Genomic DNA, 24,430 nt, shown 5'->3' with positions numbered 1-24,430 from the left:
TTATCCTGCATTTTCTTGATAACACATAGAAAAGGAAAAGAAAAAGAAATAGCAAGCTTTGTATTTTCTAGACTTGCTTGTCATAGCATTGAGCTTCCGACTAAAGAAGATAAGCAGCAACACTCTGCCACATTACTCTTATGAAATGCAGGAACATCAAGATTTAAAAAAAAAAAACCACCAACAAAAAGCCATTCAAATTATACCTATAATGCTTATACTGTTTTTTTGTGTTTAATTACAACCCAAAGTGCAAAGTGTCTTCAAAAGGAACACAACAATATCGTATGAATGGTATCTTGTTTGTAAGATCGTAATACACACACAACTGGTCAAGAAATCTGAGACAAGTCGATGTCAAAGATTACCAGACCACCACCCTACAGTTCAAGTATTTCAGCTAATGGGAAGGCTTTTTTTCATGTGAAGATTTGGGTATGTTAATTTTTAAGTATCTGACTGGCATTTCAAAATTTCTGCTCACTTCAAAATCAAACATCTTTAAGCTTTATTCCTGCAACAAATGTACACAGGAAAAAAGTAATCTTTGGAAATCTACATACTATTTATTTGCATCATCAGTGAATTATAAAACATTGAAATAGATGGAGGTAGCATTACCGTCATGTTTTTCTAGTGCTTGTACAACATTAGGCAGTTGCTTAATAGCCTGGTACATTCGGTAACAGTCCTGTAAGTTTGCTGCTTGTCTCTGAAATTTTTTTGCCAGCCGGTTAAGATCTGGGAAGCGACGCAAGAGATCTTCTTGAAGGCACTGACGTAGTTCGGGATCCACCACAAAAGCTTCAACCAAATTTAACCTAAATAAGAAGTTCATCACAATGATTAGTATGGCATTGTCTGCAATTCTTTTATGTCACTAATTAGAATGAAAACACTTATCCGGCAGATTCTATCTATCCTTTCTCTATGGCTGTATCCATTGGCCAACTTTCCTGATGAAAGAAGAAATGAAACTAGAACAACTCAGGAGCTGAGAAGGCAAGGGTACTTATAGCCCATGTCGTGCTCCTGTAGTTTTTAACAGTTGTGGTATGGGAAGAACAGCATTGGAGCCAAACAGTTTCAAATACAAACACCAATTATTTGTTCTGTAGGTATGTCAAAGCTCAGAATCTACTTTGCAATTAATACTTTCCCTGCACCATAAAAAAAACACCATCCAGTAGTCTAGGAAAGAACAGGTATTAAGTCAGAAAAACCTACACTGTTGGAAAATTCCCACTCTTGGCAGAGTTTAGTTGCCTGTGGTCAAGACAACATTGTGACTGGGCAGCTGTGCAACCCTGCATTACAGAATCAGAATCCTTGAGGTTGGAGGGCACCTCTGGACATTGACTACTCCAACTCCTTTGCTCAAAGTAGGGTCAGTTAGAGCCAGCTCCCCAGGATGGCACCCAGTCACATTTTAGGCATCTCTTAAGGATGGCCCCAGCATCAACCCCTGGCATACACCATGACAGACGGGCCCCCAGCTAGACTTCATGCCCCTCCCTGATCACAATCCTTTGAGCCTGGCAGTTCAGCCAGTTTTTAGTCCACCAGTGTCTACTTATCTAGTCCATACTTCACCAGATGCAGTGGGATACAGTGATAAAAGCCTGCTGAGGTGCTAAAGTCAAGAAAAACAACGTTAACTGTTCTCCCCTTACGCAACGACCTAGTCAATTTGTTGTAGAATGCTATCGGGTTGGTCAGGTATGATTTTCCCTGCCAACTACTTCCAATCACCGCCCTACCCTTAGTATATTTAGCAATGCTTACAGGATTATTTGCTCAGTCACCTTCCCAAGGATGAAGATAAGGTTGACCAACCTGTCATTCCCTGGATAGTCCTTTTTGCCCTTCTTGAGGACTGAAAGAAAGCAAACGTCACTCATACCTTTGGAAGCCTCCTCAAACAATCATGACCTGAGACAACCAAGATTCGTTCCCCCAGTGACTCAGCACTTGTGGGTGTATTCCTTGGGTCCCACAGACTTGCATGTGTCAGATTTGTTTATATACCTGGCAACCTAACCATCCTCTAATGAGGCTGTGTCGTCTTTGCTCCAGACTCTGCCACTGGTTTCAGGTGCTTGGGATCCCTGAAGGCAGATCGTGCCAGCAAAGACCACTGCGAAGAGCTGTGTAAGGAAGAGGTGTGGGAAGCCTTGTCCTGGGGTCTCCTCACCCTCACTCAAGAGCTGCATTCAAACTAAAGCACTTGTCCTTGGTTCTTACCCAAGCAATGCTGCAGCCATGCCTGTGCTGCCCATACACCCCACTGCTCCAGACGTGACCCACTGACTTGACTTCCTTGCTTCATGTCTGACCATTACTATAGACTTGCCTGGAGACCAACTGTTGGCTGAACCTGGTTACTGTCACCAGATAAACCACGTGTCTCACACAGGTTTTGAGGAACTGCATCCTTATCTGTGAGGGTACTGTCTCTACCTGCCTCGTCACCATGACCTCCAGCTTGCTTTTCCTTCAGTCTGTCCTTGTTGCTGCTCCCTAACATTTTGGATTTTTTTAAAAACAGTGAAATAAATATTCTTTAAGTGCTGAAAGTAAGCATAAATCTCAATGTGAAGTGACAGGGCATTAATTTATATTTTCCCCACTAGAATGTAAGTGAACTTTCATACATCTCTCGCTTTATTTTTTGCACTGGTTAACACTGTCATCTTTACATATTTTACATTACTTTGCATTTGCAGTTAAACAAGAAGTCAGATATTGTTCTTCTGGAATGCCAGAAAGGTCAATGTTCTTTGGTCACACTAGGAATAAAGACAAACTCCACCCCTTCAGAGACCTCCTCACATGATATACTGCATTGATTTCTGGTTAATCACATTAACATGTCATCTATCAGCATCTTGGCTTCAGGAGGGATGTTAATTTAATTTAGAGACATGCCAGCAAAGGACAGCTTTCACCATATTATTTCTGCTGTTTTGTTTCCTGGCAAAAATGCATCAGTTTCAATAACAAGATCATTTGCATTTGCAAACTGCATTGGAAAGGACAATATTTTTTTGTTATTTTGAAAGCAGTAATCTCTACATCACGCCATGCGGTGTTCTGCAGAGCACGCTAGATGCTGGAAACAGTACACAGCAGTTAACATGATACACTGCCTCAGCTAGTTAGCAAAGACAGCCACTCAAGAAACAAAGGCTTTCTCCAAGGTAACAAAGAGATAGAGCGCCCTGGACAGGTAGCAGTACATTTCTGCATATAAAAAAAATTCAAAGGGAACATTTTTCTGTTGCTGAAAGTGTTCTACCCACACCACTCCAGTGAACCTTCTGTATTATACTGAACAAAATCAATGAAAAACAGAAGAATCCTACCTCTGTGTTTATCCCTTCAACTACTGCCTTGATAAATAAGTTTAAAGATTGACATTACTGACCTATAATGGTGCTTTATTTCCAAAGAGGATAGAAAACATGGGGAATCTCTACAAGATACATTTAAGTTCCAGCATGTGTACAGAGCTTGTGAGAAGTAGACAGGAATATACTTAAGGTATCTGCTGCAAGAACGCACAAGATTTGTATAAGAAACATCAAAATAGCCAAATAATTTCCAATTCTGATCCCTGTTGAGGTTTCTGAGCACAATTTCTAAGTTTCAGGCTTCTGTCAAACACTTTGGAGGAATAACAAGAATTACATGATCTGGTCAAAGCAGATACATTGCCATATTTATTAAAAATCCCTACAATTTACTTAGCAGATGTGACTTAAGACTTACATCAAACAATCTCTCAGAAGCACCACCAGCAACTGGTGACCAAAAGCACTTTGTAAAGACTAGATTTTTTTTCTTAATATAAAAAAAAAAAGCACCCACACCAAAACTAAAGACACCTGACACCACTGCTTAACAGCCTAAATACAAGGCCACTAACCAGATGTCTGCCTACCTTCCCCAGGGGATTACAGAAGGAAGAAATCCCATCTGCAGGTCTTCCCTTCAAAGTATCTTCTGCCTCTGTCAGAGCTTACTGAAACTAGGGGCAGTATCTGCCATCCTGTTCCTCTTCACAGGAACCCAGTAACTTGGTCGGTTTTAGTCCTTTAATATGAAACAATTCCTTTGGCAAAACCAAGACAGGATTCACTGAAAACTTCTCCATAAAGCATACACGTGTTCCTACTATCACCTTGCTTGGTCTTTAGCAGTTACGGTCAAGGCAGACACAGGAGGAATTGTACTATTCTGATATTATGTCCTCTCACATTGCAGGTGATACACAAGATTTGTAAACCCATTTATTACTTCTCCAGTATCAAAATATCACCACACACCAATCCACAGAGAGGCAGTAGTCACAAATTCCTTCAAGTTTTATCCCCTACAAAACTGCAAGAAGTTTTGGTTTAAAATACCCTTTCTTCACCTAAAAAAGGTACTACGAAGAAAGTAAGACACATTTGGAGTATTTATACAATTATGAAAGTTAATTTTAATGTAGAAAAATACTGCTCTTGCCTGTGCTAGGAAACCAGAGCATGGTGGTTTCATCCATACTGCTGGAGCTACAGACTCCATGATTTCCACATTAAAACTTCCAGTATGAAAAGTATTTTCCTGATTTTGATGACCAATCTCTGAATGTGAAAAATTCAAGTTTTTCCTCTACATTAGATACCATCTTGCTGTCTGATAGCTTATGTTTTTAAATGCAGAGTATTTAGTTTCTCTTCCAAGAGGTTCTTACACAATCAATACTCCTGGCACATGGACATACACACATGGAATCACTTCCTGAAACTTACTAAATTTTGCACTTGGAACAAACTAGCAGCAACAGTTTATATAAAGCCACCATACCTTATCTTTAAAAATCCATCTGCAGAGACTTGCCTTCAACCTGACACACAGATGCCTAACACCCTTTCTGAATACATGTAAAGCTCTGTAAGACACAGGCAGGTTACATTCTTCCTTTCTATACATATTGCTTTATACTTACTGAAATCCAAACCCATCCTTGTTCTGCCCAATCAGTCAGCCTGTTCTGGTTTTTATTAAAAGTTTGGTCCTTACTTGTGTCACCTATAAAAGCATCAGTACCTTATTCTCTAATGATCAGGATAGTAGCTAGCTAATATCTCAAGTGCATCTTCTGGGCTCTTGAGCTTACCTTTGCCAAGAGTAAAACTTTTTTTTTTTTTCTTTTCCTTGTGCATTTTACACAAACAAACCTTTCACTTTCACCCCAAGACTCCCTCAGCTTGTTCAACAACCTCTTGGATAAGATCTCCTCAAAAGTCTTTTAAAAGCTCTAATTTATTCTTTTTTTGTTTTTTTTTCTCTCCTTTGTATACAACGACAAGTTCAAAGAGTTCTCAGATCAGCATGACACAATTTTCCTCTGCCAAGGCCATACTAATGACTAACATCTCATGACCTTCCTAGCACTGTTCTATTTTCTTTTTCCCCTGCCCCGTATTTGCTAACCACAAATACAAGGCTGACAGGTTTGCGTTCAGGCCAGGTTTTCCATAAGTTTCCTGTTGGTATGGTAAGGGTGTGATGGTATAGTAAGAATACACAGGGCTACGTTGACATCATGCAACTATAAGCCATGCCTAACGCTCAAAAGTAATAATGAAATCAAATGACACGTCGGGTTTTATATAAAGCTCAACTAAGGAAACAAAAAAAGGAAAATGCAAGAAGAAACAAATAAAATAAATCCGAGAGAGTGCAATCAAACAACAACTGACCGCATTGGATAACTTGTTTCTGCCACACCACCAGAAGTGAAAGGAAAATAAGGCAACACTTTCCACCACAGATCTAATGCAGCACAGTCAAGAGAACAGAAACAATAACTAGTGAAACCACACTAGAACATAAAACACCTCTTTGTTTCAAGACAGTTATTTAAAACTTGCAAATTAAACCACAAGAACAGCAAACAATTTCAGTTAATACAACTGAAAACCAACACAAGTGCTTTTCTTCAACTTGAAAATGACAATCTCCCCTTTTTTCCCCCTGCTATTCAAAACCATGGTTATTTATTGGCTTTGAATTGTGTGCAGTAACAAGTAACATCAGGTTTAGTGTGCTCTAAGAGAGAGAGACAGAAGGAGGGAGAAGAAAAAAAACCCTCACCTATCTCCAAGTTTCTGTTAAATATTCTGGAATCTAACCGAAAGCATTTCATCTCTTCCCCTATTTTACTGTTGATAAGAGCTGTCTCTCACACCTACCATTAACACACAAAAGACCAAAGCTCCACACCAAAAGACGACAACAAAAATGTGTTTCTGATCTAATGAACGGCACACACTTCCCCAAGTCTCATCACAATGCTTCCATTCCACTGATGTTTACATCTCATTTGACATCAGAAAAGACTGCTTCTTCCTTTGCTACACCTATACCGCATTTTTCACCACAATTTTAAGGTTACTGCACTCAGTCCCGCCACTACACAGATGTTGTCAGAAGGGTTTGTTATATTTCTAGGCTTTTACGGAGCTAGATGGAGAAGTTTAAGTTAATGGGAAGGCATTAAATCAAGCCTGATTTGTATACAGATTTCATAGAACAACGAAAACAATTCTATCTGTAGAAATAATAGCTAAACTAACAGATTAAAATAAAAGACCAGAGTTAGCATGAATAGAGTATTTTTAATGCCTGAGCAGGGTCAGCCAGCACACAAAAAACTAACAAAACAGCGAGAGGTACAAGCTGAGTTATAAAGCACCCAGGTTTTAATTTCTCCTCCACCAACCTGCAAAACCCTGCGCAGTTCTGCGTCTGTCCGTGCGTGCAGGAAAGAAAAGGCTTCCTCCAAGCACTGCTGCTCAGAAAAAGCACCGTGGTTTTTTATATATAGATCCACATAATATTAATAATCAGTAACATATATATTTAATTGTCAGTAATACATATATTTAGTCACTACTACAGAGTAGTAACTTAAAATCCCGAATTCTGGTAGACAATTTTGTAGGGACAAATGATACTAACTAAAAATTCCACACGACCCAAGGAAAAAAGTGTTAAGACTGAAATCAAATTAAGAATGCACTTTTTTACGAGAAGCTGACTTACTTTTAAAGATGATCTTAAAGGCTGTAACTCCCCTGGCTATAAAACAGCCGAGTCTTCTGAAGAGCATGCATTTGTATTCTCTGCCTGCTAAAGGCTGTCTATGACTGCAGACTAAGATCAACTTTCCTGTCCAACTCTTCATAGAGAATTTTATCAGAGAAACCTCACTGTACAAAAGCAGCATATTAAGGACTGCTTTAAGACAGCTAAGACTTCAATCTCACCACAGAAGTTTCAGAATATGCACAGTTGTAAGTTTAATTTCATATTTCCTTTATACAAAGGAAAGTGGAAAACACTCATGTACCATTAATTTTAGTTTCCCTCAGGTTTCTTTCAAACTCAGATCTCTTCTTAATCCAATGTAGCGGAGGTAAACCCTTCCTGGACACACTTAACTAAATAATACTGATAAATTCTTCTTTTCTAATCCTATAGAAATTACAAGAATAATATCATTAACTACAGCCTCAGGTACTGCCTCTTCAAGGGGGTGGGGGGGGAGCCAAGCCACCATCTTACTTTTCTAATCAGGTTTTCTTTTCTGTACAAAGCACCTGGGATTTTAAGATTTTAACACCCTGAAGGAAGCCTACTACAGCAAGTTGCTGTAGTCGATTAATACCTGCATTTGTGTTTTCCAGCCAGAAATAGGCAAGGCACTGTCCTAAGCTTCCTTTAGAAACTCCCTGGTGACCCAAACATCTCTCACAAACATCAGCCCAAGACCAGTCATCACCACCTCATGTAAGCAGTAACTAGCACCTTAAATTTGCAAAGCTCTTTTCATGATATAGAATCCCAGTATGCTTTACAACCTCTGAAGTATCAAGACAGACACCTAAGATGGGCACACAGGAGCAGAAATCTGCTATCTGAAGCCTAATATTGAGAATTACTTTACTCCAGCACACATTTGAGCAGCATAAAGATCACACTGACTATCCCCTGTCATTTTGCCCAATACAATCAGAGTTGTTACATGCATTTACAGAAATAACATTCCAAATTTAGTGCTCAGGCAAAAGCTGCCCCGGTCTCCGGCAGCGAGCCTCCAGCTGGTGGCAATATTTACCCAAGCAGCAGGAGCAGCCTTGCAGGGGGACCTGCCACAAGCACCAGTTCTTCCAGTACTTTAAGACACAAAGATTTGAATCCATGTTTTTGTTTTATCAACAACTCAAACCACTGTGAGTTGTATATATACCCCTCTAGCCCACCTTACATATAAGAGAGAATACCCCCAACCAAGGGGTCAAAATCTTTCTGTTAAGATTTTGCACCCTGATGATATTGTAGGGCCAAATTGTACCCATTTCATTAAATTATGTCTGAATGAGCGTCACAAGTTGTTCATTTGAGCTCTCTTTCAGCTTTCCCAAATACATGTGCATGCACAAGCGTCTGTAGTTCAGCAGGAGGCAACCCAACAACTTTAACAGGTCCGTGCGAGAGGCTCATGCCCAGGTAAGAAAGGCTTCTTCCAAAAAAGCACGCTGCACCTTCACACTTATTCCCCTCCACACTAAAGAGCTCAAGTTCTTCTGTCTCCTGCCTGCTCCTCCCCAAACCCTGTGACCCGTTACCATTTCTTCTTAGCATGCTAGCACAAAGTTGGTTTTGTTTCCTCAGTTAAGAAACATGCTATAAATGCTTCTGTAGCATCAAATGACTCGACAGTTTCCCTCCCTGAAAATCACCATTACAACCTAAAAGAAAAAAAAAAAAAAAAAAAGAAATAAAAGAGCTAAACTAAAAGACACAGCTTGCCTAAACAACAAAACTTTTTAAGACAACAGTGATGGAGTACAACAGTACATATATCCTCAAATCATGATTTTCAGAATTTAAAGTGCATTAGAGTTTTACGTGGGGAATGTGAAATTCCAGGCTTCTAGCAATGAAAAGATGTGTAATAGAGTAATCACAGATACAGCAAACCAGGAACAAAGAGCCCCACAGTGATGCATCTTAGTTTACCTGTACTGTCTGTATTCTTACAAAGACAACGGCGTCATCCCAGTAAGATCACAGCGATCCCTGTACTCTGATTATCTTCCTACCCTCCTAAAAGACTCCACAATGATTCACAGGTCTAGACCCAAACACAGAGTTTCAAAACTCCTCTGCAGAAACAAAGAAGTCATAGAGCCCAAGCATGACCTGGCTCAGTGGTCCTGCTGTTTACACAGGCAAGCCACACAGCACAGATGAAGAAAAACTGGCTAAAGCAGCTGCAGGCACCTCGGGCTGAGGCTGAAGGTGATGCTCCCCTCACTAAACACACATTTTTGGTTGCTGTGGCTGTGTTAGCTTTCCACCGGTGAGGCTCCCCTGAACTACCTCACACTGGGGTGGCCCTATCAGCTGTGGACAAGCCCAGTTGTATCCTGATGCTGGTTTAACCTGGCTAGAGAATTATGCCCTCAAGCCACAGTCCTACAAATATTTCCAAACTGGCAGAAACCAGCACTGTCACCACAACAAGCACGAGGTAGTATTGCTGCCTGCTGCTCCCATACCTTCTCCCTCAAGACAGAAGTGAACTAAATCAAAGTATCTCCAGGCAAGTACCCAAAACACTCAAGATGGATTTAGTACTAGGAATCTGCCTTCATTCCACTACTACAGGACAGGTCTTTGGATTGAAGTTGCTACTACTGGCTTTTAATCTCAAATGTATAACTTGAAGCAACCATGAATATGCTGACTATTTTTTGCAGCTCTGCTGAAGTACTACATTTTTATTATAGAGTCCAAGGGCAGCTTTGGACCCTAGGAGAGCCACAGAAATCACACCGCGCACACTTCTAGGGTGCTGGGTACACAAAATGCTACTGAGCAGCTGGACGAAAGCGCTCTACCTCAGGCTCCCTGTTATTTAACCTGAAACATTAAGCAACGTAAGAGAAAGATGCATCCAAACATCAGTCTCCTGCCTTTTCTAATTTTCCTAACCAGCCCCCAAACCATGCTACCATGAAGACAATACTGGGTATTTGTAACTTCAGTACAGGCGACTTACAGATATTAAATTCAATAAATGCATTCTTCCAAATAATCAAAGTTCACTCCTTTACATCAGTTAAATGTATATAACATAAACCTACTATGTATCAGGGAAGCAAGATTCTTTTCCCACCCTAATTCCTACATATACCACGTGAGTATTCTGTCAAAACCTAAGGATAGTAAATTAAACCCCTGAGATTATATCAGGCGTACCAGGCAAAAATAACTATTTTCTATAACAATCAAGCAAAGCTTTGGAAGCTGTATGTATTGACTGTGAGACTGCAAGCTAATGAGCTCAGAATAAAAAAAAAAAACAAGCAGGATTATCAGAAAAATACTGTTAACTCCAACATACTGGATTTTTCCTCCAAAGATACTTACTGCAGTCTTACGTATTCTGAAATAGGTTACCAATGATTCATTATTTTTGCATAAGTGTTTGAACATTTTCCAACCCCAGCAGATAAGGCAAGGTAAAGAAGAAAACAATTCTTCAGCAGAAAAATAAAATCTTGGTTCTTATCCTTGCCAGCAAGGTACCACTTGATGCAATTAAGATCTTGCTCCTGAAGCAGACTGCTGCAACAGCAGTATTTTTAGACCCTGAGGGAAGGGAATGCTTGGCATCACTCTGAAGCATATGCAAATAAAGCAGAAGCACACAAGCAAAGCTATGCTTTGCCTCCTCTAGCCAGAAAGCATGTCAAAGCGAAGAACTGCAGGGCTCCGAGGCACGCGCACAAATTCCTACAACAAAAAAAGAAATGCAGAAAGGAAACAGTTTTTTCTTCATTTATAAGGCAAGGCTGGCAGCACTCCTGATGGTACTGTCACACACCTCTCTCTTCACATGGCCAAGAGCTGCACGCTGTGTTTCAGAGCAACAGAACGAGGGATCTTCAGGAACGTTTCCACAGGCAAGCAGTGGCCAGAGCCTGTCAAGGGTCCCACGGTTTCTCTCCAGAGGCCAGAAGGCCACCTACGCCCTGCGGCAGGGACCCAGAAAGGCCTTGCCAGCATCTCCCCCTCATCAGCTCCTGCTGATGGTTCACTCTGCAGCTGGGGCTACTCCATGCCCCCACGGCAGACCAGCCCTGCTCTGCAAGACTTGCGTCCTGAAAATACTAGAATAAAACAACTAGAAAAAAAGTATTGTTCCTGTCTATATTCTAAAGAAACTTTCATGTACCTGGGCATGCAACCTACATGATCACCCCCATCACAGTTAAAACCAAAACAAAGTGTCTTTTCATTCCCATTCCACAGCCCAGGCCAAGTCACAGAAAAGGGAAATAAACTTTCACTTACGTTTCTCAAAAGTTGTTGCCCAAATGAGTAAAGTTTATTTTTTTAGTTATTACTGAGAACTGGCATTCAGACTAGAGTTTTATGTAACAACACTATTTAGATTTCATTCACCACTCCTCCTCATTCTCGGTTAAGAAATAACAAAATTATTACCCTTAACAAATTAAACAGCTCCACAGAAGAGGAGCTGGGATAAAAAGGGAAAATTCTCATCTCATATCAGCCTGCTCCTTCACAAAATAATAAATGCTGTTCCCAACTTTTAAACATGCATGCTTATGTAAGAAAAAACACACACAAGATTCATCAGCAAAGTTGAATTTTGCATGTTTTACATAGCAAATCCTCTCCCACTTCAAAAACACAGCAAAATCTTGCTGGACTAAACAGTCTCTTACCCTCAAGGAACTGTACAGACCAGAGCGGTAAGAAGGTATTTCATAAAACAGGATTCTCTAAGAACCTCCAAACACTTTGTCAGAGACAATGTCTTCTGCCCTCCCAACAGTACAGAAGACTTATTAGTTTCCATGCATACATTATCTTTCATGTTATTTTTGTAGTCTTCTATAGGAGTTAAAATATTCAAGTAGAATCTTTATAGTGAATTTGTGAGAAAGGCAGCAGGTTTATGGAGCAATGATGGTAGTGAACAGCTCCATTCCAGATTCAGACACTTTTCCCACTCAAGGATAGGCAAATATGCAACTCATCCTCCCGTAGCAAGTTTGGTAATTCAACATGCAACATAAATTAATTAGCGTAAACTGTAAAAAGTCAAGATGGCAGGAGAAAGCAAACACAAGCCAGATTATTAAATCTGAAGACCAGGCTTTTGATATTGCTTGATCTGCATTTAAGATTATGCTAATCTTGTCTTATTTATGATGACAGCAGGTCATGGACCAGCTGCAGAAGAGCGAAAGGATTAATTTTAGATGCCAACTTCCCTCACTTTTTCATGGACTAGTTTTCATCAGGTGAACAAGCCAAACCAAAATATTCTGTAGCTATGAGACCAAAGAAAGGGAGCAACAGGAGCTGAAGGCCAGAAAGGGGAACTAGGATTGCCCCTTTTGCTAGCTGCCTCGTGTTTTACTGGATCAGATGCTATATGACATTATACCTTTGATTATTTCAGCACACTAAATTGCCCATCAAGAGATGAACCGAGCAGCTACATGAACACCACTGCCAGCGCCAATAACATGGGAACTGGTGACAATCCCCAGTCAGGGAAGCACAGCACTTGTCAGCCAACTCAGTGCCACAGGTCGCTGTATGATGCGTAAGAGTCAAAACCAAACAAAACAGCTTCACATTGAATTCTGACCACTGAAGACCAAGGAAATCCTACACATAGAACAGCTAGTGTGAGGAAGTGTCAAGGACATGAAGGCAAAAATTTTTTAATTTGAATAAAGAATAAGTTTCACAATACCTTTGTTGAACATTGCCATTCCATCAACATAGTACTTAAGCTTCCGGAAAATAAATGCCCATCTTTTAAGAATTACCAGTAAACCCCCATTTCTTATATAGTAACAAAGAACAATGAAGATGACAGAGCAGGAACTCACCAAGTGCTATCCAGTCATGGGCAAGTTGGTAAACTCCAAATAGTGAAACTGCCCCACCCAAAACCTCCCAGAGAAACCACAGATGGAAAGCAGCTACAGCTGCCTCTCGGGATAACGCCTTACACTGCTGAGGTTTTGTGCCAGTCTTCCTTTTTAATTAAATACAGCAGTTTGGGATCCAGTGGTAAAACAGTATTACTGCATGGTCTTCAAAGACTAGAGACAGCCAAGGAAAGATATTTCCATTATTGTTTTTTTCTAAGTGTTTGTTTCATTCTTTGCAAGTTTTGATACATTATTAAAATTAAGAGGTTAAGTTTATTACACTACTCCATCAACACTAATGCTCTTAAATTGCCAACCTGTGCACTTCCTTAAAACTTGTGTAGACTAAAGACATACTTTGCTGGTAAAAACAAGTATTTCCTCATTTGCATTCATTCCGTACAGAAGAGAAACTCAAAACTCTATATAAACAAAACATGAAAGACTTTTAAAACCCTTATACATGATAAATTAAATTGCAAGTCAAGACAAAAGCCTCTCGCCAAGAGTTTCTGTTGCAGTTTCCTAACATGCCACCTTTCCAATGTTTGTGGATATAAATTAAACAGAGCAGAAACAATATTATGTTCACTGTTCTTTCACGGAGAATTTACTGTATTCCTGAATACAATGTTCAAAATAATGACCACCAAAGATACCATGACAAACCAGAGAGCTTTGCACAAGTTTTCATTGTAAAAATTTTCATATGGTCACACTCTTCAACTGGAAATTTCATTAACTTATGGCTGTGATTTTAGGAAAAAAAACCCAAAAACTGAATAATTAAACACAGATTCTAAGTAAAATTTAACTACCGCAGTAATTACCATCCACCTCCTTTCGGCAGGCTGAGAGCAAAAGAACAGGATGACAGTTACAGATGTACATTTCCCTAAATAAATAGCAATTTGATTATTTCTTAAAATCTGAAAACCAATTTGATGTTTTAACCAAATTTTAGCCTAATTTTCATATCCCTTGAGCCTCAAAATTCAGATGCAGAAGAAACTGAACAAAAGCTTAATCCTTCTATTTATTTTGCACCAAGTGAGGACTTGTCAGGATGAAGTGGGTGAGCTGGAAGTATCAACTAGGAGGTACTATGACTACTTGCTCCAGTGCTGCACCACTGAATGCCACCCATAGTTTACAGATTTGCAACGCTGATTGCTGATCCTTGACCTAGAACACAAATGATTGGGATAACATGCAGAATACAAACAGCTTTCAGGCACATCTCCAGTGCCTCAAACAGCAACACTGTCTTTCCCACACCTGACGGTGTCATGAAAAGTCTTTTCAGCTCCTATTTAGATCCCCCTCTTCCCTCCTCAAACAAGAAAACTAAAAATAAGTCTCTTGCAACACAAGAATCTAAGCTTTTTAATGTGTTTCAAGTGTCTGGGATTTTGATAAGAAATTCCTTCCTAGAGACATGGCCTGACACGTGCTTGACTCTACAGAAGTAAAGCTTTTGTTCAATGCTTCTAGGCAGCATTAACCAACAAACTCAGTTTTACAAGCAAACCAAAATTAATATACAGGCGATCTAGTAGTTTTTATACAAGTAAACATAAGTGAAGGGAGGTGAGGGGGTTAAAGAAGCAGCACTGAGAGTTTCCAAGCTCCAGACATTGCTCTAAGGGACTTAAGAGATGATAACTTCTAGAATGACAAAGGGGACATTTCTCTTAACATTTCTAGAGGCTTGCTGGGAAGCGACCGTTTTCATGTCACTGGAGTAACAACTTCTATCACATGAAGTATTTATTGCATCACAGTCTACATGGCAACAACAAAAAAATATCACATTTCTGTCTTCCAATCCTTTGGATTCAGCCTGTACCTCAGAAGCTTCTTTACCAGTATTTAGGGGCACTCCCAGCATTTAAAGCCCATCTTAATTAAGCTATTTAGACAAAGCTTCAAGTCAGTCACATTCTCCCCTCCCTTACTGAGGACACAGGCTACCGCCTACTAATTTATCTGCCTGAAATCAGTCTGTTGCTGTGCAGAACTACTGACCCGTAGTCAGAAAAGTACTGAAGGTCTTTCCAGAGCTGCTAGCCACAATGGCAGAAGCAACAATGCCCATCTACAATCCTTGCAGGGACAGCTGCAGGTTAGAAAAGAACGCAGAAGTAGTGAAAACCTAATGCAGAGCAACCTACATTAGAAGGAAACTCAAGGCCTCTAGTTCCAGCTCCTGCTCAAAACAAGGCTAATTTCTGTGAACAAGTACAGAAATCCCTCCATCTCTGAGCACACATTCCAGAGTCTGGCCATCCTCACAGCGAAGATTTTTTTTCTTTCTATCTAGCTGGAGGGTCCTTTGGTGGGTGTCTGTTTTGCGTTCTACTTTTGCTGTCCCTTGCAAGAAGCACCGGGATTCACCTTCTCTACAATTCCCACCCACTAGGCAGGTGAAAGCAGCAGTGAGCTCTGTCCCTTAGCCTTCTCTTCTCCAGGCTACAAACAGCTCCCTCAGCATCGCCTCAACCACCACACGCTGCAGCCCACGATCCTCACCAGCGGCCTCCAGCTGGACTGGGTCCTGCTTGTCCATCTACCAGGACTGCAAAGCCCCACACTGGATACTGCACTCTAGGTGCAGCCTCACAGCTACCAAGCAGATGTGAACAACCATGTTCCTCAACGTGCCCTTAGCAGTGGAGCCCAGTGCCCAGACACCCTTCACCACTGTGAGGGCACGCTGCTGACTCCCCTGGCCGACTCTTCTGCCAGCGCATGCAAAGATGCGAGCATCACGCTTCGCTCCAGCAGGTGCCAGGGTGGCTCAGGACCTTCAAGAGAGCCAGGGCCTATGATTAATGTTTCTTCTTGTTGTCTCAAGGCAGCTTTGTCCACTTCCTCACCTCGATGGGGCAGGTGTGCTGCAGATGCTCACTGTAACATCCCCCGCCCTGCCGCCCCCCTCTAATCCTGACCCACGCACGTGGCCCGCTCTGCAGCAGAGCTCTGTGCACTCACATCCAAGCCATACCTCTGCAGAAACACAACCCCTCCCACCTTCCCTGCCTGGCCTTCATGATGAGCACGCCCTCCAGCACCCCGGTGACCCAAGGGAGATCACAGGCCTGCAACGCACCAACTTCTCACTTCACCTGGCTGCTTCCCATCCATGCTCTATTCCTGTGCACCTGAGACGAGCCCCCAACCACGTGGCTTCTGAGCTATCCCATATGCATTACCCACTCTGTCGCTCCACTTATCTGCTAGGAAAAGCATATGTTAGTTAACTTACTGCTAAATGAAGCACTGTAAAGGCATTCAAGCCTGCCTACACTACTAGCAACAAGTTGGGATTTTTTTTCATTTTTAAACAAGCTGCTACATTAGTTGTCATTCAAGATTGATTCATAAGAATGTTCTACAAACTTGGAAATTTTACCATGCTGGCCACTTATTCACCTCAAGCTTCCTAAATCTCTTACTTTCTCACTCTGCCAGAGATAGAACTCGTTTCTACAACGTGGCCCCCATGCAGCATGATATCTAGGCACACAGGAGAAAAGCTCAAAACAAGCTATGTTTGAGGACAGCCTTTAACTACTCCAAGATCCCTGTATCTCTTCTATCGCGGTACATAGATATGTAAGAGGTTCAGCCACAGTACGTATAGAGGGCTAAAAAGGTAAGCTGGAATCTTATGATTGTGCTGTGTATAGATGTCAGATAGAGCTTCCCCCAAAGACAGAAAAAAATTAAATATATTCAGCATGAGCTCTCTTCTCAGGGCACAACAGAAGCACTGTTTTTACACTGTGACATATTTCTCAGACTTTCCCATATCTGAACAATAAAGGTTACATACTGAAGTTGCTTGCTGTATTACAGTCGATCATGTTATGCAATTAAAATATTATTTCCACTTCCTGTCTCTGCGACTACATTTTAATTTCAGAAACATGCTGACTATAAGGCAAGGCGCAAGAACCTCATGCACTTGCCTTCTGAACACATGTGTGTCTGAGAAGCAGGGCTGTATCTTGTATCCTTATGACTGCTAATTATTTTTCTAATCATGGAAAATCAGCCAGACATGGGCAAGATACCAAGCCCTTCAAGGCACACAAGTATCAAGAACCCCTGTTTTCTTAGTTCTCACTAGGAGCTGTTCCAGCAGATAAACATTTTATCTGAAGCATGTGCACTATGTACATTAATTTGCATTCTTACTGTATCAATGGTTAATATAGCCTAGTGATGTAGCTCTGTGTTCTATTTATCCACAAAGGTTAACACCACATTGCAGGTTACAAACTACTGAAAGAAGTTGATCCATTTAGATCCAAAAGATTACTTGCACCACCTACAGGTCTCAGCAGAGGGTTACAAGAGTCTCACTTTTCTACATGAACTTTTGCACATCCAATTCTACCCTACTAAAATACAAGTTAAGTCAAAATAGCTCCTGTATAAGCAAAACAAGAGGCTTACTTCAAAACACATGTCACCTAACATCAGCCTAAACTGCACTGATCTAGTTTTGCAAACAGTTTTGCACTGGTTAGGTTAGTGTTAAATGGGGTCCTTTAAAGGTGGCACACTTCAAGCAATAAATAATCAGTAACTCCCCTTGACAACATAGGACCTGTAAAGGAACAGCAGTCCAGATATTTCCTTCCCAAACCACCTATGTGTTCTCAATTATAGTTTGTAATTCCTAAAACAGCCACAATATAATGTAAAGCATATAGAAAACAACTTAGCAACTGCATATCTTCCAAAAGATACTTGAATCTGTCAATACATCTCAGTCTCACTAACAGCTTCTCTTATTATGCTTGTTCCTTTGGACTAAAAAAAAAAAAAACAGACCTACACGCTTTGAAAAGCATTAAGACTGAGGATGGCACACCAACAGCTTATGAGTAAAATACATTGCTTTTATCCCAAAGAACTAAATTTATCCAAGCAGTACTTGAAGGCAAGATGCATTCAGACAGGCTTGGCTATGTTGCAGAATAACCTGAAAAGAGTATGACTATATTATTTCAGTGTCTGTAAGTACAAACTACTTCTAACAAATTGCAGCCCCAACGATTCTGTGGTTGGGCAAGATAAAGGAGGTTATCAATAGACCCCTTTCAACCTTGTAACACGTGGATACACCAACCTCCACAAGCTTCACTAAGAGCTTAACTCCATTTAATTACTCATCCTTTAAATATAGCTTTTCATAAATGCAGTCAACATTAGCCACACAGAATCACAACACAAAATGCAAAGATGATCACAACTCAAACAGGTCAAGTTACATTTTCTGCCTCTATTTTAACCAGTTTAAAAGAAAACAGTCTCTCTCCCAAACTTGCAGGACTTGCGATGTACAGCAAGGAGCAAACAAGTCTGACAAAGAAGTTTAAATTTCCAGTGTTTACTTTTTGACATAAGAAAACTACCAACGGGAGTAGGAACTTTCAAAATCTTAACACCAACATAACTGTAAAATTAAACTTGGCTCAGATCTTAGGATCCAAAACTGACCTAAGTAGAAGAACCTGGGTAGGTAATCAAGAACTAATGGCAAAAGCTCTTGTAACACAAGAGTAAGATACAGCATTCAGTAAACTTGGGGACAAATATTTCAGTGTCACATTAATAACATTTCTAAGTGGGCTCTGATCAAGTTACTACACACCATTCTGCAAATGATTACAAAAAGCAGAAAGATTTATTGCAAGAAGCAGATTAACAGTCTCCAGAAATCTAGAGAGAAAACTACTCTTTGCATAACTTAAATATCAGCATGCCAAGCCAGAATGTCTTTTTTGGTAATAATGATCTGTGCTAAAGTCCAACAACGTATACAGACACACCTGTAATGCCTCATCTGAAATACAAGCCTTAGAGAAGGTACTGAAGTTAAATTCAGTTTTCTGGCCTCTTCTGCTTTGTCAAGATACACATTAATATACATCTTGCAATGCATTAACCTGATAACCACTTGACTTGCATGAAATCTGGTTTTAGATTATAAGAATACATCTATATTTAGCACAAGTTTAAAAAAAAAAAAGTGTAACTTCTGCTTGCATGGTGAACACGAGATAAATACAAGCAGCAGGAATATGGCCTTTGCAGTTTTCCTTTCTGAAAGACTGAGATTTATCTGCACATTCTCAGCAGAGATTTGCCAGATTCTCTAAGGTTTCGTACTGACAGATACTGCTATCTGCATGGTGACACGCAGCAGTATGAAAGCAGAAGGAAGAAAAAGACCACTCCTGTTAGGGCCACAAGATATAATAGTGACCCAATGAAACCAAAGGTAGGTTTTTTTCCTGGAAATAGGAAGAGGTCAGTACTGCTTAATTGTTCTGTGGATTTCTTTTTTTTTAATGGGTGAAATGGAAGTGACACCAAAATATTATTATACAGACTGAGCATTTGCAGTACGACCAACGGTTAGGAAGTGGCTGCCACACTGCTTTAGCCTGTAGCATGAATCATTTGACCATCTAAACATATCATACCTCCTGTTTCAAATGTTGTAACTGCAAAAAACATTTAATCTAATAGTAACCCGTCAATCTGCATCTCAGGGAAAAACATCTTCTGCTCTGTTTAACTACAATGTGTTACAGGATAGCACATAAAAACCTCCAACCACGTTATTTCTTGATTGTAGTATTTTGCGCTTAAAACAAAAGAGCCTTCTGCAAAATATTTACTAAGTTGTGCAAGTTTATCAAATGCATAATACTGTTACCTTTCTTCAATTCTATTCTTGTCCATAAGTGGTTGTTTGATCCACTGATTAACTAGTCTTTGTCCTTGGGGGGTTCTGCATTTATTTAGTAAACCTGCTAGAGACTGTGCAGTATTAGCATTTTCCACAGAACTCTGGAAAGGAAGCAAAAGAAAAAAACAAAGTTAGTGAAGTTTACTGACACTGAATGGCACTTAACTTTGCTACCTAGGAACAGTTCAGTATTTTTTTTGTATTCAACTTGGCACCCATCAAAAAAGGCAAACGAAACAGCATGGCATCAAAGCACTTACACTCTGGTCCCTGGAATATGGAAAGCAAGACATAGGTTTGTCTATTTTGAAATTCAGCCTGACTGCACAGGACAGTTAGAAACATACCTAGTCACTGGGCAGTTTGTCCTTTGAATAAGAAAAGTGGAAATATACCTAGATATTCGTTTGTTTGCCCTTTAAAAGGTCGAAAAATAGAGGTCCTGTCCATCAAAAAAAAAAAAAAAAAGCAAGAAACAGGACTTGGGTTCAAGGGTTTTGCTTGGAGATCTTTGAGGTGTGGGGCAGGGACACAATGAGGCAATGGGAAAAAACACAGTTATCCAAATTCTCTCAAGCTTCCCTAGATCACCTCTGGAGTATGATAAACATCTCTAAGCTTACCCTGTTCAGATTATAGTTTATTATCTATAATTTATGCTTAATATCAACTGGACTCAAGACAGCCTTTTAGGCATTTTTCTTGGGGTTCTCTTTGTTCTTTGCACAAACAGCGAAGCAGCAAAAATTTTGGTTAACACTGAAAAACAGCAAATAAGCTTGTTTCAGCTCTTAACTTTGAAATTAAAATCTCAACCCTCTCTACCCTAGAACACCTACAATTAAAACAGCAGGCAAGCATTCACCCAGGGGCAGGTCTGGATGCCTGTCAACAACTGGGATGCAGAACTAGCATCACCACAAGAGGAAAAGAATGCAGTGAGAAGGTATACTGACACATCTAATCCCTAGAAAATCTAGTATCTAAAGTGGATGCACCTATTTTCAGTGTTCTGGACAGTATTGCATATGAAAAACTTCCAAATCCAAAGAAGTGTCACAGAGTACATAGATCTATTGCACACAAATAACCTACTTCAGCACATCCAATTTGGAAGGCTGCAGTTTCATATAATCAGCCGCAACTGCTGTGCCACAAGAACTTTACCAGCCTACTCCACAGAGCAACTCAAATTACAAAATACTTTGCTTTAGGTGCCTGCCCAAAAACCTCCGCACAGCTTGCCAAACAGGCAACAACACAGATCTCTGTTACATGGCAAACCCCTTGTTTCAAAGCTCACAACAGACACGACAGTGTATTTCCTATCATAACACACAACACCTGCAAGGATTTATAAAGGGATGTAGCTAAGACAGTGCTGAACTTCCGAGAGCACCTCCATAAAGCTTGAAAAGAGATACAATTTTTGCTACAGTGGTACAGAATCAAGAAATAAAGAAAAAAAATATCAGAACATCTCTCTCCAAGGTAATCAGCTCAGATGCTGAATATATGCTCTTTTTTTCCTTCAGAAATCCCTCCAAGGTAAACCGGGGACCCTATTTGTCATTTCCTCCTATATATTCAAAGCTCAAGCGGATTGGCTCCAAGCAAAGATCACTAAGCAGGGTTTACTAACATGAAAATAAAAGAGAAACACCACTTTGAGTCCACATTTTCCTACAGCTACATAAAGGGGTGAAGCAGAAAAACAGACATGCAGTCTCCCTGGGTTTGTAGAAAACATGTGTAAAAAGTAAAACTGACACTGGCCAGTTAGCATGCCATGGTGCTTTCAGAACGTTCTTAAGTACTGTCCTGTTCATTGCCCTGCCTGCTGCAGCCACCTCTCCCTTTCCACCACCACCAGCAGTGCTCCTGCCTGCCACATGCTTCCCGTTTCCTCTAATACTATCTAATTCACATTTCTATTCTCTTTCCCCAAAACAGTACTACTGTATAACTATTCTTTGGAGACCCCTATTACACCACAAAACTACAGAACCCTCCTCCTCTCCCACAACCCAAGTCTGGTCCTGACACTGGAGAAGAGAACTTCTCCAACTAAAACCAAGGAAACACAAAACACAGACACTTGTTTATGGCCTGTTCCTACCTCCTTACTGATCTTCTCTTCATTCAAAGTAAGCTAACAAAATAAAAGGCAGCAACAGCAGCTGTTTAAAACACACACTGCACAGGAGTAGCTGAACACAAAGCTAAAATGTGTAAGTTGACATTAATCAGTATCTAGGTAGCTACAATTCAGCAGTCAGGCTACTTATGAAGCAGCTATGTAAGTATATTGCAAACCACTTACCAATTCAAGCGTGCATTTCTTACCTGAAAAAGGTTGAGGGCTTGAACTGCTGCATTATCTAGAACCATATACTGACTAAGATCAAAAGTAGTCAGTTCAAATTGTCCAAAATTAGACTCATCTGACAGCAACTCCAAAAACTTGATAATAGCTGACAAAGAAGAAACAGCAACCTGCAGTTTAAAAAAAAAACCACACAAACCAACACATAAAAGACACCACATTCTAGTTAGAAACACTCCTGAACTGGAGAGTATTGATTGATAAATGCCCCTAGAAAATTATAATCAGGGAAGACTGAGCCATGTCAGTTCCAGCATGGCTATGACAGCCATCCTGTTTGACAAGACTTCATTTTCATAGGGACATTCTATGGCACTGCAGTGTCTTTCTAGGTAGGTGCAAGAACAACTACGTATTTGCATAACCTGATAAACAAAGTGTGAAGAGCACATCTTGCCAGCTTTCCAAAGCTGTTATCAGGATGTTTCTTGCTCAGGAAAACAAACAAGTTATTGCAGATAAATGAGATGTCATGGATCATCTCAGGACATGGTTTCAGGGTTAGTTTTCAGCCAGAACAAGGATCTGATCTGACTCAATGCACGGCATTACAAACGCTAGTGCCAGCACAAAAGGGAGGTGGCAGCGTGACTGACTTATTCAGCTGCAACACACTTCAAACAATTTTAACCTGTTATGAAATCACACATTAAAGGAGAATAACTCTGTACTTTATACCTGCAGTGAGCATCAGCAGCAAAGGGCATTTTAACATGTTTATCTCAAACAAATCACCTATAGTTTGGAGCTAAGAGCAAACATGTTCAGTTCACATGCAGGCATTAAATCATATGCTTGAGACATAAGATGTTATGAAACAGAAATATTATCATAAACAGTACTTTGTTTTCAAATTCCAATTTTCCTGTCATGCAAAATAATCAAAGTATTCTATTTTGGTCCTTAGGCTAGATAGGTTATGAACAGGAAGGACCTCTTATGCACAGTCTATTTCCTTACCAGAATTTACTGCTTTAAAAAAAATAAGTGAAGGGTTTTCTCATTTTGTTTCAGGACCCCTGGAATTCAACTTTAACAAAGACTCAAGCTGAGCGGAACTGTCAAAACACTTCAGCAAGAATGCAGAGGAGATCAGTTCACAACACGTGCACAGACCACTCTGCTTCTAAAAAACAGGGGCACATTAAATATCACTCTGTGCTCACCTGTTTTTCCATCTCTGGCAGTGCTGCACTATTCATTTGTTCTTCTTTTCTTGATTTTAGCAAGCGATTCAGATCCTGAACAATATCTTTTGTTGTGAAATCCGCCTTTTTCCTGTCTGTAATCAGGATTCCTCCCCTCTGGATGACCTGTTGTCCATAAGCACGCAGAGTTATCAATTACTTTCAATATTCAGGGGACAGATGTTCATCACATAGAAACAAACCCTGAAGAGGTATTTCTTTCCTGCTAGGTTGCAGAGAGAAGAATGACAGGAAGATTTTACCCTTAGTACAACCTTTGTTGATTAAAATGCCAATGGTCGACAAATAAATTTTGGATGCGTAAATCAAAACTTCAACTTAACACATTGCTCCTTAGTTTTTTCATAAATCATGGAGCCTAGCTAATAAGCTAGAATACAGCTTTTTAGGTGAAAGTTTCATCTAACTGTAATCCATAATGGTTCCCTTACTTGTCGTAGTTTTCCCATCTCTCCTGCAGTCTCTCCTCCTGGTAGCACACACTCCTTCGGTCCCAGTTGAACCAGTAGAGCTTCAAGGTTTGAGAACTGATCATTATCTGGAAACTCACAGACGCTCAATTTTCTCAGTGTAGTGTCGACATACCCCACTCCTACTACTCTTTGTCCATCAGTAGTTGACAGCTTAACCCCCACAACCCCAATGGCCGTTGACATATCATTGTTGGCAAAGAGAACTTCCTCAAACTGGGCAAGATTTCCTGGAGAACCCTATTCAGAAAAGAAATACACTTTTTAAAAACTGTGCATATACACACTTTTTTTTTTTCTTTAAAAAGGACAACTGATAAAACTAAGTACTGAATAGTTCAATATAAGGAATACAGCTGTTCTATTTTTTTAACCATTAAAATTTCACATATCACCTACAAAAAGTGAACTACTTCAGGTTTCCTTTATTTCCCAACCTACAGCAAAGATACAGAACAAGCTCGTCTGTTCTGACCTTACAGCAGTAGAAAATACTGCAATATGTAACAGACCACATGATTTGCCATCGTACCACCACCATCAGTCCC

The 24,430-nt window shown here is 40.2% G+C and overlaps 1 protein-coding gene across 1 annotated transcript in view; it reads right to left on the bottom strand.

Moving 5' to 3' along the window:
- The window catches only part of MSH2 (mutS homolog 2), a 51,399-nt gene that overhangs the window by 23,940 nt on the left and 3,029 nt on the right, over positions 1-24,430 (bottom strand). Inside the window, exons 3-7 of the mRNA XM_040611574.1 lie at positions 23,844-24,122; positions 23,371-23,517; positions 22,165-22,314; positions 19,786-19,919; positions 622-821 (exon numbers count right to left, since the gene is read on the bottom strand). Coding sequence (XP_040467508.1) covers positions 622-821; positions 19,786-19,919; positions 22,165-22,314; positions 23,371-23,517; positions 23,844-24,122 — 910 coding nt within the window. The remainder of the gene's footprint in view (positions 1-621; positions 822-19,785; positions 19,920-22,164; positions 22,315-23,370; positions 23,518-23,843; positions 24,123-24,430) is intronic.

Source organism: Falco naumanni, chromosome 12, assembly GCF_017639655.2.
Source record: "Falco naumanni isolate bFalNau1 chromosome 12, bFalNau1.pat, whole genome shotgun sequence".
In the NCBI taxonomy this organism is placed as follows: domain Eukaryota; kingdom Metazoa; phylum Chordata; class Aves; order Falconiformes; family Falconidae; genus Falco; species Falco naumanni.
The sequence above is the reverse complement of the archived record's forward strand: the minus strand, read 5'-3'. Positions and strand labels throughout refer to the sequence as shown.